This window comes from Hypanus sabinus, chromosome 4 (assembly GCF_030144855.1).
Source record: "Hypanus sabinus isolate sHypSab1 chromosome 4, sHypSab1.hap1, whole genome shotgun sequence".
Classification (NCBI taxonomy): domain Eukaryota; kingdom Metazoa; phylum Chordata; class Chondrichthyes; order Myliobatiformes; family Dasyatidae; genus Hypanus; species Hypanus sabinus.
The window spans coordinates 187,560,712-187,578,517 of NC_082709.1; the positions used below are offsets into that span (position 1 = coordinate 187,560,712).

A 17,806-nucleotide genomic window follows, 5' to 3' on the forward strand; every position below is an offset into this window, starting at 1 on the left:
ACAATAGAATCGATACAAAACTACAAACAGCCAATATGTAAAATACAAACTGTGCAAATACAAATAAATAAAAGTAGATAGATAGATAGATAGACAGACAGACAGATAGATGGATAGATAGATAGATAGATAGATAGATAGATAGATAGATAGATAGATAGATAGATAGATAGATAGATAGATAGGTAATACTGATAACGTAAGTGGTAGCATCCTTGAAAGAGAGTGTGGAGGCTGTTGAATCAGTTCGGAGTTGTGCTGAGTGAAGTCATCCACACTGGTTCAGGAGCCTGCTGGTCTCAAGCTTAGCTGACTGGATGATGCCACACTGTCAATTAAGTGTTTTCTACACCCCTCCCCCCACAACAACTGCAATATAATTTTTAACTAGTAAACAATAAATATTCAAAGAGGAATATTATTTAACTATCTCATTTACATTTCTCCAGGATACGTCACTACTCTGGATAAATGACATACCATCATTTGGTATGTCGCCAAAAAACGCTGGCATATTTGTACAGATGTACTGTGGTGAGCATTCTGGCTGACTGTGTCACTGTCTGGTGTGGAGGCTCCACTGCACAGAATTGGGAAAAGCTGCAGAGGGCCGTTGACCCAGTCAGCTCCGTCATAGGCACAACCTCCCCACTATCAAGGATATCTTCAAAAGGCAACAATTCAAAAAGGCTAAACCCATCATTAAGGAGCCCCATCCCCCAGGACATGCCCTCTTCTCAGTACCACTGTCAGGGAGGAGGTACAGGAGCCTGAAGACACGCACTCAATGATTTAGGAACAGCTTCTTCCCCTCTGCCTTCAGATTTCTGAATGGACATTGAGTCCATAAACACTTCCTCACTTCATGTTCTCTTTTCACACTACATTTTTAAAAATAATTCTTATTGCAACGAGTACTTTTTTTACACATTGCACTGTAGCACGGCTGCAAAACAATTCATTTCACAATATATGTGAGTGATAATAAACCTGATTGTGATCCTGATTCTGACTTCTGCCTGTGTCCTGTTAACCTCCAAACCACGGATACTTCAGTGTTTATTGTAGAGTTTGGACAATGTTTTATAGTATTGGCATTGATCAATTTCCTCAAACTATCAATAGAAAGCCCTCATTATTATTGGATTGACTGCTAGCCAGTCTCCCCAGCAACACGGGCAGCAAGAATCCACTGTACGTACCTCCTGAGGAGGTACGGAGAATGACACGGTCCTCAGATCAACAATGTGAAAGGTATCAACGCAGGGTATAAACCAGAAAATACCTGAGGGAAAGCAGAAAAATATCATTAGTCTTTTTCAAAAAGCAGCAACTTAGATTTATACCTTAATGTTTTTAAATTATTTTTGATTGACTTGTTGAGATACAGCGTGGAATAAACCCTGATTTAACTGTTTGATTCTTAGATTAGAGAGAGGCGGGACTGCGCAGGCGTGTGACGTCGGGCAGTGAAGTGCGGGAGACTTAAAAGGAACACAGCCCGATGTAGCGGGCAGCGTCGTTGCGGGCAGTGGAGTGAGCCGGGAGTAGAGTGGAGACCTAAGGGCTTTGGCTCAACGGGCTTCGTCGGAACCGGGTGAGGCGAGGAAGACCGGAGCTGCAGAGCTCTCACAGCTAGTTGCTTGGTAAGTATTGGTAAGTAGTCCTGCTTCCTTTTACACTTATAACTTTAAAAGTATTGTTAAATAGTGTGATAGTTAGCTGTATTGGGGCAAAGGGTTCTTGCATAACTAATACTAGTACATTAAATTAACTATATAGCATGGAGCAGGTGATGTGTTACTGCTGCGAGATGTGGGAACCGGTAGACCCCATTGAGGGACACGGCGACTACATTTGCAGCAAGTGTTTGTTGCTCGAGGAACTCCAGCTTCATATTGATGAGCTGCAGTCCGAGCTTCAGACACTGTGACACATCAGGGAGGGGGAGAGTTACCTGGACTCTGTGTACCAGGAGATAGCCACATCTAATAGATTAACTAATGTAGATTGCAGTCAAGCACAGGATGGTGTGGCTATGAGTGAGGAAAGTAGGGGAATCCAGGAGGTAGGGCTGGAGGAGATGCAGGCCTTGCTCTTGTCCAACAGGTTCAAAGGCTTTAACTCCCTGTGAGGGCAAGAGCGGGGACTGTGGGGAGGATGAGCAACCTGCCCATAGCACCATGGAGTGGGGGGCCATTCCAGAGGGGGGAGTCAATAGAAATGTTGTAGAAATAGGGGACAGTATCGTCAGGGGGATAGATAGGGTTCTCTGCAACCGAGAGCGAGAGTCCCGAAGGCTATGTTGCCTGCCTGGTGCCAGGGTTAAGGACATCTCTTCTGGGCTGGAGAGAAACTTGCAGTGGGAGGGCGAGGATCCAGTTGTCTTAGTACACGTCGGTACTAATGACATAGATAGGACAAGGAAGAAGGTTCTGTTACAGGAATATGAGCAGCTAGGGGTCAATTTAAAAAACAGAACCTCAAGGGTAATAATCTCTGGATTATTACCTGAGCCACGAGCAAATCTGGCTAGGTTAAATAAAATTAGGGAGTTAAACACGTGGCTCAAAGACTGGTGTGGGAGAAGAGGATTTTGCTTCTTGGGACACTGGGACAGGAGAGAACTGTTCCGGAGGGACAGGCTTCACCTGAACCGGGCTGGGGTTAGTGTCATGGCGAATCATATAACTAGGGCTGGAGAGAGGTCTTTAAACTAACTAGTGGGGGTGGAGGATTCTAGAGAGCAAATAATTAAAAAGACAATGGAGAAGGTAATGGATGTAGGTAAAAGTGGAGGAATAAAAAGACTGAGTGTGTCAGGAGGGGAAAGAATGTACGGAGATAAGCGTAAAGTTGTACAAAAGGAAAAGTAGAAAATAAGTGTCAAACATATTTGAAAGTCCTTTATTTGAATGCACGTAGTATTAGGAATAAAATTGATGAGTTGACGGTACAAATAATTACATATGGTTATGATATTGTGGCAATTACGGAAACATGGCTGCAGGGTGACCAGGACTGGGAATTAAACATACAAGGGTATTCGACAATTAGGAGAGACAGGCAAGAAGGAAAAGGAGGTGGGGTGGCTCTGTTAATAAAGCAAGAAATCACTGCAATAAAGCAAAATGATATTGGCTCAAAGGATCAGGATAACGAAACAATTTGGGTAGAAATAAGAAGTAGTAAAGGGAAAAAAGCAGTGGTGGGAGTAGTCTATAGGCCAAACAGCTGTAACTCAGTTGGTCGGAGCATAAATCAGGAAATAGTTGGGGCTTGTAATAAGGGAACAGCTATAATTATGGGGGATTTTAACTTTCATATTGACTGGACTAATCAAGTCGGACACGGCAGCCTTGAAGAAGAGTTTATTGAGTGTATTCGGGATGGGTTCCTTGAACAATACAATACATACAAGGGGGCAAGCAGTCTTAGATCTGGTCCTGTGTAATGAGACAGGACTAATAAAAAATGTCCTAGTAAAGGATCCCCTTGGAATGAGTGACCATAACATGGTCGAATTCCATATTCAATTAGAGGACGAGATGGTTGGATCTCAAACAAGCGTACTGAGCTTAAATAAAGAAGACTATGAGAGCGGAATTGCTTAAGATGGATTGGGAAAATAGATTAAAGGGTAGATCGGTACTTGATCAGTGGTGTATATTTAAGGAGTTACTTTACAATTAACAAGAAAAATATATTCCACTGAAGAAAAAAGGGTGTAAAAGAAAAAATAGTTATCCGTGGCTAAGTAAAGAAATAAAGCAAAGTATATGACTAAAAAGAAAGTTAGATAAGGTAGCTAAATCTAGTGGGAAGATTGAAGATCGAGAAGCTTTTAAAGATCAGCAGCAAATAACAAAAAGATTGATTAAGAAGGGGAAGATAGATTATGAAAGTAAATTGGCGAAAAACATAAAAGCAGATAGTAAGAGTTTTTGTAGTTACATAAAAAGAAAAAGGGTGGCTAAAGTAAATGTTGGTCCCCTAGAAGATGAGACCGGGAAATTAATGGTAGGGGACATGGAGATGGCGGAAACGCTGAACAAATATTTTGTATCAGTTTTTACAGTAGAGAACACTCAAAATATCCCAACACTGGATAAACAGGGGGCTCTTGGGGGAGAGAAGCTAACTACAATTCAAATCACCAAGGAAATGGTACTTGATAAATTAATGGGACTGAAGGTGGATAAATCCCCTGGACCGGATGGCTTGCATCCTAGGGTCTTAAGGGAAGTGGCGGTCGGGATTGTGAATGCATTAGTGATAATTTTTCAAAACTCGCTGGACTCGGCAATGGTCCCGGCAGATTGGAAAAATGCTAATGTAACTCCTTTATTTAAAAAGGGCAATAGACAGAAGGCTGGGAATTATAGGCCAGTTATCCTAACATCTGTGGTTGGCAAAATGTTGGAATCGATAATTAAGGAAACAGTAACAGGGCATTTGGATAACCATATAACATATAACCATATAACAATCACAGCACGGAAACAGGCCATCTCAGCCCTCCTAGTCCGTGCCGAACTCTTAATCTCACCTAGTCCCACCTACCCGCACTCAGCCCATAACCCTCCACTCCTTTCCTGTCCATATACCTATCCAATTTTACCTTAAATGACACAACTGAACTGGCCTCTACTACTTCTACAGGAAGCTCATTCCACACACTTATCACTCTCTGAGTAAAGAAATACCCCCTCGTATTTCCCTTAAACTTCTGCCCCCTAACTCTCAAATCATGTCCTCTCGTTTGAATCTCCCCTATTCTCAATGGAAACAGCCTATTCACCTCAACTCTATCTATCCCTCTCAAAATTTTAAATACCTCGATCAAATCCCCCCTCAACCTTCTACACTCCAATGAATAGAGACCTAACTTGTTCAACCTTTCTTTGTAACTTAAGTGCTGAAACCCAGGTAACATCCTAGTAAATCGTCTCTGCACTCTCTCTAATTTATTGATATCTTTCCTATAATTCGGTGACCAGAACTGTACACAATATTCCAAATTTGGCCTTACCAATGCCTTGTACAATTTTAACATTACATCCCAACTTCTGTACTCAATGTTTTGATTTATAAAGGCCAGCGTTCCAAAAGCCTTCTTCGCCACCCTATCTACATGAGACTCCACCTTCAGGGAACTATGCACTGTTATTCCTAGATCTCTCTGTTCCACTGCATTCCTCAATGCCCTACCATTTACCCTGTATGTTCTATTTGGATTATTCCTGCCAAAATGTAGAACCTCACACTTCTCAGCATTAAACTCCATCTGCCAACGTTCAGCCCATTCTTCTAACCGGCATAAATCTCCCTGCAAGCTTTGAAAACCCACCTCATTATCCACAACACCTCCTACCTTAGTATCATTGGCATACTTATTAATCCAATTTACCACCCCATCATCCAGATCATTTATGTATATTACAAACAACATTGGGCCCAAAACAGATCCCTGAGGCACCCCGCTAGTCACTGGCCTCCATCCCGATAAACAATTATCCACCACTACTCTCTGGCATCTCCCATCTAGCCACTGTTGAATCCATTTTATTACTCCAGCATTAATACCTAACGACTGAACTTTCTTAACTAACCTTCCATGTGGAACTTTTTCTAAGGCTTTGCTGAAGTCCATATAGACTACATCCACTGCCTTACCCTCATCAACATTCCTTGTAACTTCTTCAAAAAATTCAATAAGGTTTGTCAAACATGACCTTACACGCACAAATCCATGCTGGCTACTCCTAATCAGATCCTGTCTATCCAGATAATTATTAATACTATCTCTAAGAATACTTTCCATTAATTTACCCACCACTGATGTCAAACTGACAGGTCTATAATTGCTAGCCTTACTTCTAGAACCCTTTTTAAACAATGGAACCACATGAGCAATACGCCAATATTCCGGCACAATCCCAGTTTCTAATGACATCTTAAAGATCTCCGTCAGAGCTCCTGCTATTTCTACACAAACTTCCCTCAAGGTCCTGGGGAATATCTTGTCAGGACCCGGAGATTTATCCGCTTTTAAATTTCTTAAAAGCGCCAGTACTTCCACGTCTTTAATTGTCATAGGTTCCATAACTTCCTTACTTGTTTCCCACACCTTACACAATTCAATATCCTTCTCCTTAGTGAATACAGAAGAGAAGAAATCATTCAAAATCTCTTCCATCTACCTCGGCTCCACACATAGCTGACCACTCTAATTCTCTAAGGGGCCAATTTTATCCCTCACTATCCTCTTGCTTTTAATATAACTGTAGAAACCTTTCGGATTTACTTTCACCTTATTTGCCAAACCAACCTTGTATCTTCTTTTAGCTTTTCTAATCTCTTTCTTAAGATTCCTTTCACATTCTTTATATTCCTCAAGCAATTCCTTTACTCCATGCTGCCTATATCTATTGTAGACATCCGTCTTTTTCCGAACCAAGTTTCTAATATCCCTTGAAAACCATGGTGGTTTCAAACCTTTAACCTTCCCTTTCAACCTAACAGGAACATAAAGATTCTGTACCCTCATAATTTCACCCTTAAATGACCTCCATTTCTCTATTACATCCTTCCCATAAAACAACTTGACCCAATCCACTCTCTCTAAATCCCATCGCATCTCCTCAAAGTTAGCCTTTCTCCAATCAAAAACCTCAACTCTAGGTCCTGTCCTGTCCTTCTCCATAATTATATTGAAGCTAATGCTATTGTGATCACTGGACCCGAAGTGCTCCCCAACACATACATCTGTCAGCTGACCTATCGCATTCCCTAACAGAAGATCCAACACTGCCCCATCTCTAGTTGGTACTTCTATGTACTGTTGCAAAAAACTATCCTGCACACATTTCACAAACTCTAAACCATCCAGCCCTTTTACAGAATGAGCTTCCCAGTCTATGTGTGGAAAATTAAAATCTCCCACAATCACCACCTTGTGTTTACTACAAATATCTGCTATCTCCTTACACATTTGCTCTTCCAACTCACGCTCCCCATTAGGTGGCCTATAATACACTCCTATCAGTGTTACTACACCCTTCCCATTCCTCAATTCCACCCAAATAGCCTCCCTAGAGGAGCTCTCTAATCTATCCTTCCAAAGCACCGCCATAAGATTTTCTCGGACAAGCAATGCAACAACTCCTCCTCTGGCCCCTCCTACTCTATCACACCTGAAGCAACTAAATCCAGGAATATTTAGTTGCCAATCACACCCTTCCTGCAACCATGTTTCACTAATAGCTACAACATCATAATTCCAGGTATCAATCCACGCTTTAAGCTCATCCACCTTTCTTACAATGCTCCTAGCATTAAAATAGATACATTTAAGATACTCTCCACCTCCTCCTCTCTTTTCATCCCTAACAATGCATTCAAATTTATTATCCTTTTCTTTCTTCTCCCCTACATCTTCGGGCTGAGCGCATCCCTTCTCCATCACCTGCCTTTCCTCCCTCACACACTGTCTCTTTACTTGCTCTACTGGTGAACTAACCTCCTCTCCCATAGTTTCCTCAAATTGATTCCTGCCCCCCCCCCCATCTTACTAGTTTAAAGTCTGCCCTGTAGCCCTAGCAAACCTCTCCGCTAGGATATTGGTCCCTCCAGGATTCAAGTGTAACCCGTCCTTCTTGAACAGGTCACGCCTACCCCAGAAGAGGTCCCAATGATCCAGAAACTTGAATCCCTGCCCCCTGCTCCAATCCCACAGCCACGCATTTATCCTCCACCTAATTCCATTTCTACTCTCACTGTTGCATGGCACAGGCAGTAATCCTGAGATTACTACCTTTGCGGTCCTTCTTCTTAACTGCCTTCCTAACTCCCTATACTCTCGTTTCAGGACCTCTTCCCCTTTCCTACCTATGTCATTGGTACCTACATGTACCACGACCTCTGGCTCCTCACCCTCCCACTTCAGGGTATCTTGGACGCAATCAGAAACGTCCCGAACCCTGGCACCAGGGAGGCAAATTACCATCCGGGACTCCCGATCCCCTCCACAGAACCGCCTGTCTGAGCCCCTGACTATCAAGTCCCCTATTACTATGGTCCTTTTTCTTCTATCCCTACCCTTCTGAGCTACAGGGCCGTCCTCTGTGCTGGAGGCCCGGCCACTGTCACTTCCACCAGGTAGGCTGTCCCCCCCAGCAGTACTCAAACATGAGTACTTATTGTCAAGGGGTACAGCCACTGGGGTACTCTCTAGTACCTGCCTCTTCCCCTTCCTGACCGTGACCCACCTATCTGCCTCCCATGGCTCCGGAGTGACCACCAGCCTGTAACTCCTCTCAATCACCTCCTCACTCTCCCTGACCAGGCGAAGGTCATCGAGCTGCAGCTCCAGTTCCCTAACTCAGTCCTTCAGGAGCTGCAGTTCGGCGCACCTGGCGCAGATGTGGACGTCCGGGAGGCTCGGAGACTCCAGGACCTCCCACATCCGACACCGAGAACAACAAGCTGCCCTCACACTCATACTTCCCAAATAACTGAAAATAACAAGAACTAAAAGATTAGCCTACTGTGCCCTCTTCCGCCTAAGCCCCCTGAGCCCAAGCCCAGTGGATGGTACTTTGTTCCCGGCGCACTCCGCTGCCCGCAAACGAAGATGCCCACTTCTTAAGGCTGCATTCTTTTTATATCTTCCCTCCTTCCCGGGCCTCCTTCACGCGCCTGCACAGTCCCGCCTCTCAGAACTCCGATCTGAGACGCAATTGGACAATTGCTTAGCTTAACGTAGCTTAATAGGACAAAGTCAGCATGGCTTTACAAAAGGGAAGTCATGTTTGACAAATTGATTGGAGTTCTTTGAGGACATAACATATAGGGTAGATAAAGGGGAACCAGTGGATGTGGTGTATTTGGACTTCCAAAAGGTATTTGACAAGGTGCCATTATTTAAAGTAAAAAATCATGGGATTGGGGATAATATTCTGGCATGGGTGGAGGACTGGCTTTCTAACAGAAAACAGAGAGTTGGGATAAATGGTTTATTCTCAGACTGGCAGTTGGTGACTAGTGGTGTTCTGCAGGGGTCGGTGTTGAGACCTCAACTCTTTACAATCTATTTTAATGATTTGGAGAAAGGGACTAAGTGCAACGTATCGAAGTTTGCTGATGACAGAAAGATGGGAGGGAGTGTAGTGAGTGCGGAGGACATTGAAATCCTGCAGGGGGACATAGATAGGCTGAGTGATTGGGCAGACATTTGGCAGATGAAATATAATACTGACAAGTGTGAGGTCTTGCACTTTGGCAGGAAAAATAATAGAGCAAGTTATTATCTAAACGGGGAGAAACTGGAAAGTGCTTCTGTGCAAAGGGATCTGGGGGTCCTGGTGCAGGAAACACAAAAAATTAATATGCAAGCGCAGCAGGAGGTCAAGAAGGCCAATGGAATGCTGGCTTTTATTGCTAGGGGAATGGAGTACAAGAACAGGGAGGTCTTACTGCAGTTGTACCGGGTATTGGTGAGACCACACCTGGAGTGCAGTTCTGGTGTCCATATTTAAGAAAGGACATACTGGCTCTCGAGGCAGTTCTCTAGGTTAATTCCGGGGATGGTTGGGTTGATGTATGATGAGAGGTTGAGTAGACTGGGACTCTACTCATTGGGGTTCTGAAGAATGAGAGGCGATCTTATTGAAACATATAAGATTGTGAAGGGGCTTGATCAGGTGGATGTGGGGAGAATGTTCCCAACGATGGGTGAAACTAGGACTAGGGGGCATAATCTTAAAATAAGGGGATGCTGTTCCAGGACTGAGATGAGGAGAAATTTCTTCACTCAGAGGGTAGTGGGGCTGTGGAATTTACTGCCCCAGAGAGCTGTGGAAGCTACTACACTCAATAAATTCAAAACGGAGATAGACATTTTCCTGGATAAAAATGGCATTAGGGGATACGGTGAGCGAGCAGGTAAGTGGACATGAGGCTAGGTTTAGATCAGCCATGTGATCTCCTGGACCAGTTTTCGATAGCCTGGATGGGTCGGAGAGGAATTTCCCAGATTTTTTCTCCTCAATTGGCAAATCGTTTTTTTTTTCCCCCAGGTGATCACATGGGTTTGGGCGGGATGAATAATAAAATAAAATGGGCGGCATGGTGCCCTGTTGGTTGGCACTGTTGCTTTGTGGGATTCGGAGAAAACTAGAGTTAAGATTGGATCAGCCATGATCGTGTTGAATGGCGGAGCAGGCTTGAGGGGCTGATTGGCCTACTCCTTCTCCTATCTCTTATGTTCTTATGTTCTTATTAGGCTGGTTAATTATTTTCTTTGCAGTTTAATAACTAATTATCTGCTTGTATTATAAGTAGCTCTTATATACATCATCTTCATCATCATTATGTGCCATGTAATATATCACATGGATGATCATGGTTTTTCCATGACCATCATTATTCTTGGCAATTGTTTCTGCAGCACTGGTTTGTGATTGCCTTTTTCTGGGCAGTGTCTTTACAAGATGGGTGACCTCAGCCATTGTCAATACTCTTCAGAGATTGTCTGCCCGGCATCAGCAGTCGTCACATAACCAGGACTTGAGATATCCATCACCTGTTCCCATGTGACCCTGATCGGGGGCTAAGCAGGTGCTACACCTTGCACAAAGGTGACTAGAGGCTCGCGAAGGGAAGAAGCGCCTTATCCCTCCTTTGATAAAGATATATCTCCACCTCGCCACCCAACAGCTTAATATGCCTTTGCAAAGTATACAAAGTATAATTCTGGAAAACTTTGGAAGTTTCTTTGTTCTGCATTACTTGAATAATTGTTTTCTCATTGCTTAACTTGGTGACTTGGTACTGCAGTATTCAAGTAAGTACTTTCTAATTGGTTGTCTCTTATATACAGATTTGAATGGAGTTTTGTTTTATTTGGGTAAAAAAAAAACAGCTGATTTGTGCTAGGCACCATCTTTAGTTTCTATTTTCTTCAACTCCTATCACTGTTTCAACATCCCTCTGTTTTATCCACTCTTAATAAAACAACCGTGAAGCAACAAGTTCGATGTCTCTTTTCAAAAAGAACCTTGAATCAAGAACGTCAGAATCCAACAGTAACCTAGGTATAGATTGGCTCTCAAATTACGAATAATGGTAAGATCTGTGGGAATATGATGGGAATGTGGGAAGAATATTATAGGCAGGATGCGGAAGTTTATGAGGGGATGCAGAGGAGCTGTACCAGGATTCTGCCCAGATTAGAAACGTATCTTATGAGGAGAGGTTCAGCAAGCTACAGTTTTTCTTTTTGAAATGAAGGACAATGAGAGGTGACTTGATAAAGATGTACAAGATAAGAGGCACAGATAGAGCAGACAGCCAACACCTTTTACCCAGAGCAAAAATTGCTAATACAATGGGACATCATTTTAAGGTGACTCTAGGGAAGTTTAGAGGGCTGTCAGTGGGGTGGGGGGAGGTGATGCCACGTTGTGGCAGGTATCTGCCAGAGTGTGTTCAAACACAGCATGTTCTGAACCATGATCTGTAGTGTCCACAGTTCCCTGAGCTTAAACACTTGATTTCCCTCCTTAAGTATGTGCAGAGGATGATTTCCTATACTGAAAGTTCCTGTAGAACTTTCTACAGGGGTGCAAATCAGAACATCCTAACTGGCTACATCACTGCCTGTACTTCCCTCAATAGAAGGACTCTGCAGAGAGTGGTGCAGACAGCCCAGCACATCTGTAGATGTGAACTTCCCACTATTCAGGGCATTTACAAAGACAGGTGTATAAAAAGGACCTGAAGGATCATTGGAGACCCGATTCATCCTAACCACAAACTGTTCCAGCTGCTATCATCTAGCATACAGTACTGCAGCATAAAAGCCAGGACCAACTGGCTCCGGGACAGCTTCTTCCACCAGGCCATCAGACTGATTAATTCATGCTGATGCAACTGTATTTCTACATTATATTGACTGTCCTGTTGTACATAGTGTTTATTATAAATTACTATAAATTGCGCATTGCACATTTAGATGGAGACGTAATGTAAAGATTTTTACTCTTGTATATGAAGGATGTAAGTAATAAAGTCAATTCAATTCAATTCCAGTTCGAGTTCCTCCAGTGTTTTGTGTGCGTTACTCTGGATTTCCAGCATCTGCAGTATCCTTGGATACATACAGTGCCTATCAGAAGTATTCACCGCCCTTGGAAGCTTCCATGTTTTATTGTTTTACAACACTGAATCACAGTGGATTTAATTTGGCTTTTTGACACTGATCAACAGAGCCAAAATAAAAACAAATTTATACAAGTTGGTCTAAATTTATTACAATTATTAAACATAAAATAACTGATTGCTTAATCACTCAGCCCCTTCGAGTCAGTATTTAGTAGATGCACCTTTCGCAGTAATTACAGCCTTGAGTCTGTATGGATAGGTCTCTATAGACTTTTCACAACTAGACACCGCAATTTTTCACCATTCTTCTTTACAAAACTGCTCAAGCTGTGTCAGGTTGCATGGGGATCATAACTGAACAGCCCTTTTCAAGTCCAGCCACAAATTCTCAATTGGATTGAGGTCTGGACTCAGTCTTGGCCACTCCAGGACTTAAGCTTTGTTGTCTTTAAGCCATTCCTGTGTAGCTTTGGCTTTATGTTAGGGGTCATTGTTTTGCTGGAAAACAAATCTTCTCCCAAGTTGTAGTTCTCTTGCAGAATGCATCAGGCTTTTCTGCAGCATTTTGCTGCATTCATTTTACCCTCTACCTTCACAAGCCTCCCAGGGCCTGCTGCAGTGAAGCATCCCACAGCACGATGCAGTCACCACAATGCTTCACGGTAGGGATGGGGTGTTTTTGATCACGTGCAGTGTTTGTCTTTCGCCAAACATAGGGTTTACTCTGATGTCCAAAGTGCTCAATTTTGGTTTCATCAGACTATAGGACCTTCTTCCAGATGAGTTCAGAGTCTCCCACATGCCTTCTGGCAAACTCTAGCTGAGATTTCATGTGATTTTTTTTTCAACAGTGGCTTTGTTTTTGCCACTTTTCCAAAAAGCTATAACTGGTGAAGCACCTGGCAACAGTTGTTGTCTCAGCCACTAAAGCTTGTAGCTCCTCAAGAGTTGTCATAGTTCTCTGGTGGCCTCCCTCACGAGTCCCTTTCTTTCACTGTGAGTCAATTTTAAGGACAGCCTACTCTGGGCAGGTATTACAGCTGTGCCATATTCTTTCCATTTCTTGATGATTGACTTAACTGTACTCCAAGGGATATTCAGTGACTTGGAAATTTTCTTGCATCCATCTCCTGACTTGGGCTTTACAATAACTTTTTTGCGGAGATGCTTGGAGTGTTCTTTTGTCTTCATGGTGTAGTTTTTGCCAGGATACTGACTCACCAGCAGTTGGATGATCTTCTTCTTCTTCTTCTGCCTTTTAATGGCAGTTGGCAATCGAACTTAAAGGTGCACTACTGCCACCAACTGGACTAGAGTTGGTGCAGAGAGTTGGGAAATAAAACCCCTACTAGTTCTTTATCAAATGAAAACTAAATTACCCCAAAGAGCCCTATAGATTGTAAATAATGAAAGACAATATTGTGAATTAAAGTCACATCCATAACTTAGTAAAGTTTTAAAATGTAACTATCAACCCCAAAGATAGTAGTGTAGTCTGCATTTGTTTTCTTTCAACCTTATATGCTTCACTGTTCAAGTATTTCATAATGATGGCAAAACCTATACACCTCAGAGTGATGTGTTCCAACAAGATACAAGGAATAATTAAGCATAATATGCCCAATTCTCAGTCTAGTCAATATAATTCCTTCTCTTCTTGTTTTACCCCCTTCTCCATCAATCCACCAGATTTGTGTATTTTGTAAAAGTACAAAATATGCCCTTAAGCCCATTATCCCACAAGTCTTGGCATAATCCCTTAATACTTAGTCTCACCAACCCCTTAGCTTCTGATTTGCTAAGTGAAAGATCGATATCCATAGCTGCACTTTCTACAGCTTCTTTGGTCAAGCAATCAACCCCCTCATTCCCCTCAACACCTCCATGTGCAGACACCAATTTACATGTCTACTTGAGAAATAGACAAGTAAATCAATACTTTGAATATAAAATAAAGTTTGAAGAGCTTCCAGCAGTAAATCTGACCTACTGCTAGAATGACCTGTTTTAAAACGAGCCAAAACCAAAAAAGAATCTGGACAGACTACAACTTTGCAAGGACAAATTCCGTCCACTCGCAGTAAACCCAAAATGATGGCAACCAATTCTGCTGAATATATTAATAAATGATTTGTAAGACATTTCTTTATTGCTACCTGAAAGACAGCCACACCAACATTCCCAGTTAAATTATCTTTAGATCCATTAGTAAAAATGGTTAACATATTAATGAACCAACAGACTCTCGGGCATATCAGGATCCTTGGATTTCATTAAATCATGCAACCAAAGATCAACTAAAGCCATTGGAAAAAGCAAGTTGGAGTTACCAAAAAAGCTACAGTGGGACTCATTGCATAATCCTGCAAACCCATACTGATAAAAACCCAGCCATCCAAAACTAAAAACACTCTTCTTGTGATGTTTCCAACAGTCTTCCAACACTCTTTTAATCAGTTGATCTTTTCTCTGCTCCATCAATTAATCCAGTATGTTAAAATCAATGTCAACTTCTGCAACTGTAAGGCCTTGTGGGTTGAGTTAAGAAACTGCAAGGGTAACAGGATCCTGATGGCATTTATATACAGGCCTCCAAACAGTAACCAGGATGTAGACCACAGATTATAACAGGAAGTAGAAAAGGTGTGTCAAAAGGGCAATGTCATGATAGTCATGGGAGATTTCAACATGCAGGTCAATTGGGAAAATCAGATTGGAAATTAACCTCAAGAGAGAGAGTTTGTTGAATGCCAACAGATGGCTTTTTAGGGCAGTTTGTCATTGAGCCAACTTGGGGATCAGCTGTTCTGATTGGGTGTTATGTAATAGACTGGAGGTGATTAAGGAGCTTAAAGCAAAAGAACCCTTAGGATGCAGTGATCACACTACGGCTGAGTTCAACTTGAAATTTGATAGGGAGAAAAAAGGTCTGATATAGCAGTATTTCAGTGGAGTAAAGGAAATTACAGTGGTATGAGAGAGGAGTTGGCCAAAGTAAACTGGAAGGAGATGCTGGCAGGGATGACAGCATTAGCAGCAATGGTGTGAATTTGTGGGAAAAACGAGGCAGGTGCAGGATAGATGTATTCCAAAAACAAATAAATATTCAAATGGCAAAATAGTATAACTGTGGGTGACAAGGGAATTTGAAGCTAATGTAAAAACAAAATGAGGGCATAAAAGAAGGCAAAAATTAGTGGGAAGACAGAGGATTGGGAAGATTTTTAAACCCTACAGAGAGCAACAAAAAGAGTTGTTAGGAGGAAAAAGGTGAAATATGAAAGAAAGCTAGGAAACAATATTTAAGCGGATAGTAAAAACTTTTTCAAATATGTAAAAAAATAAAAAAGCAATGAGAGTGGATATAGGACTGCTAGAAAATGAAGCAGGAGAAATAATAAAAGGGGTCAAGGAGATGGCAGATGAAGTAAATGTGTATTTTGCATTGGTCTTCACTGTGTAAAACACTAGCAGTGAGCCTGATGTTGAAGGGTGCAGGAAAGAGAAGTGAGTGCAGTTACTATTACAAGAGAAAAGGTGCTCAAAAAGCTGTAAAACCTAAGTCATCCAGACCAGATGAACTGCATCCCAGGGTTCTGAAAGAGGTAGCAGTGGAGATTGTGGAGGCATTAGTAATGATCTTTCAAAAATCATTGGACTCTGGCATGGTGCAAATTGCAAATGTCATACCACTGTTTAAGAAAGGAGGAAGGCAGCAGAATGGAAATTATAGACCAGTTAGCCTGACTTTAGTGGTTGGGAAGAAATTGGCGTCAGTTGTTAAGGATAAGGTTATGGAGTACTTGGAAACACAGGACAAGAAAGGACAAAGTCAGTATGATTTCTTGAAGGGGAATTCGTGCCTGACAAACCTGTTGGAATTCTTTGAGGAGATTGCACATAAGATAGTCAAAGGGGATACAGCAGATGTTGTATATCTGGACTTTCAAAAGACCTTTGACAAGGTGCCACACAAGGCTGCTTACCAAATTAAGAACCCATGGTATTACGGGAAAGTTACTAACATAGTTAGAACATTGGCTGATAGGTAGGAGGCAGTGAGTGGGAATAAAAGGATCCTTTTCCGGTTGGCTACCAGTGACTAGTAGTGTTCCACTGAGGTCAGTGTTGGGACCATTTCTTTTTATGCTGTATATAAATGATTTAAATGATGGAATAGATGGGTTTTTTGCCAAGTTTGCAGATGATATGAAGATTGGTGGAGGGGCAGGTAGTGTTAAGGAAACAGAAGGCTGCAGAAGGACTTAGACAGATTAGGAGAATGGGCAAGAAAGTGGCAAATGAAATACAATGTTGGAAAATACATGGTCATTCACTTTGATAGTAGAAATAAATGTGCAGACTATTTTCTAAAAAGGGAGAAAATCCAAAAATCTGAGATGCAAAGGGACTTGGGAGTCCTTCTGCACAGCACCCTAAAGGTAAACTTGCAGGTAGAGTCGTTGGTGAGGAAGGCAAATGTAATGTTAACATTCATTTCAAGAGGTCTAGAATATAAGAGCAGGGATGTGATGCTGAGGCTTTATAAGGCACTGGTGAGGCCTCACCTTGAGTATTGTGAACAGTTTTGGGCTTCTCATCTAACAAAGGATGTACTGGCAACGGAGAGGGTTCAGAGGAAGTTCACAAGGATGACTCCGAGACTGAAAGGGCTATCATACAAGGAACATTTGATTGCTTTGGGTCTGTACTCGCTGGAACTTAGAAGAATGAGGGGGCGATCTCATTGAAACCTTTCAAATGGTGAAAGGCATAGACAAGGTAGATGAGGAAAAGATGTTTCCTATGGTGGAGGAATCTTGGACAAGGGGGTATACCCTCAGAATAGAGGGGCATCCATTTTTTAAAAACAGTGATGTGGAGAAATTTCTTTAGCCAGAGGGAGGTGAATTTGGGGTATTTATTACCAAAGGCAGCTCTGGAGGCTAGGCCATTGGGTGTATTTAAGGCTGAGCTTGATAGACTCTTGACTGGATGGCATTAAAGGTTATGGGGAGAAAGTTGGGGAGTGGGGCTGAGGAGAAGAAAAAAGGATCAGTCAGGATTGAATAGCGGAGCAGACTCAATGGGCCAAATGGCCTAATTCTGCTCATATGTCTTATGGTTTTAGGGTCTTAATTATCCCATTTCAATCAGTAAAGCCAAAATAGGAGACAGCAGTTGACCTTCCAGATACAGGTGTATTTTTCTACGATCAGTTGAAACACCTTGAATGCACACAGGTCTCCAAAAACAAATCTCCATTTTACAAATTATAAGACCATAAGATATAGGAGCAGAAGTGGGCCATTCAGCCCATCGAGTCTGCTCTGCCATTCAATTTTGGCCTGATCCAATTCTTCCAGACATCCCCACTCCCTACCTTCTCCCCATACCCTTTGATGTCCTAGCTAATCAAGAACATATCTAACTCTGCCTTAAATGTATCCAATGACTTGGCCTCTACAAGCGCTCGTGACAATGAATTCCACAGATTTACCACCCTCTAATTAAAATAATTTCCCCACATCTCTGTCCTAAATGAATGTCCTTCAATCCTGAAGTCGTGCCCTCTTGTCCTAGACTCCCCTACCATGGGAAATAACTTAGCCATATCTAATCTGTTCAGGCCATTTAACAT

The 17,806-nt window shown here is 42.2% G+C and overlaps 1 protein-coding gene across 2 annotated transcripts in view; it reads right to left on the reverse strand.

Annotated features, from left to right (window-relative positions):
* The window catches only part of LOC132393577 (stomatin-like), a 53,867-nt gene that overhangs the window by 15,615 nt on the left and 20,446 nt on the right, over positions 1 to 17,806 (reverse strand). For both annotated transcript variants that reach the window (XM_059969014.1, XM_059969013.1), the window contains exon 5: positions 1,203 to 1,285. In XM_059969014.1, coding sequence (XP_059824997.1) covers positions 1,203 to 1,285 — 83 coding nt within the window. The remainder of the gene's footprint in view (positions 1 to 1,202; positions 1,286 to 17,806) is intronic.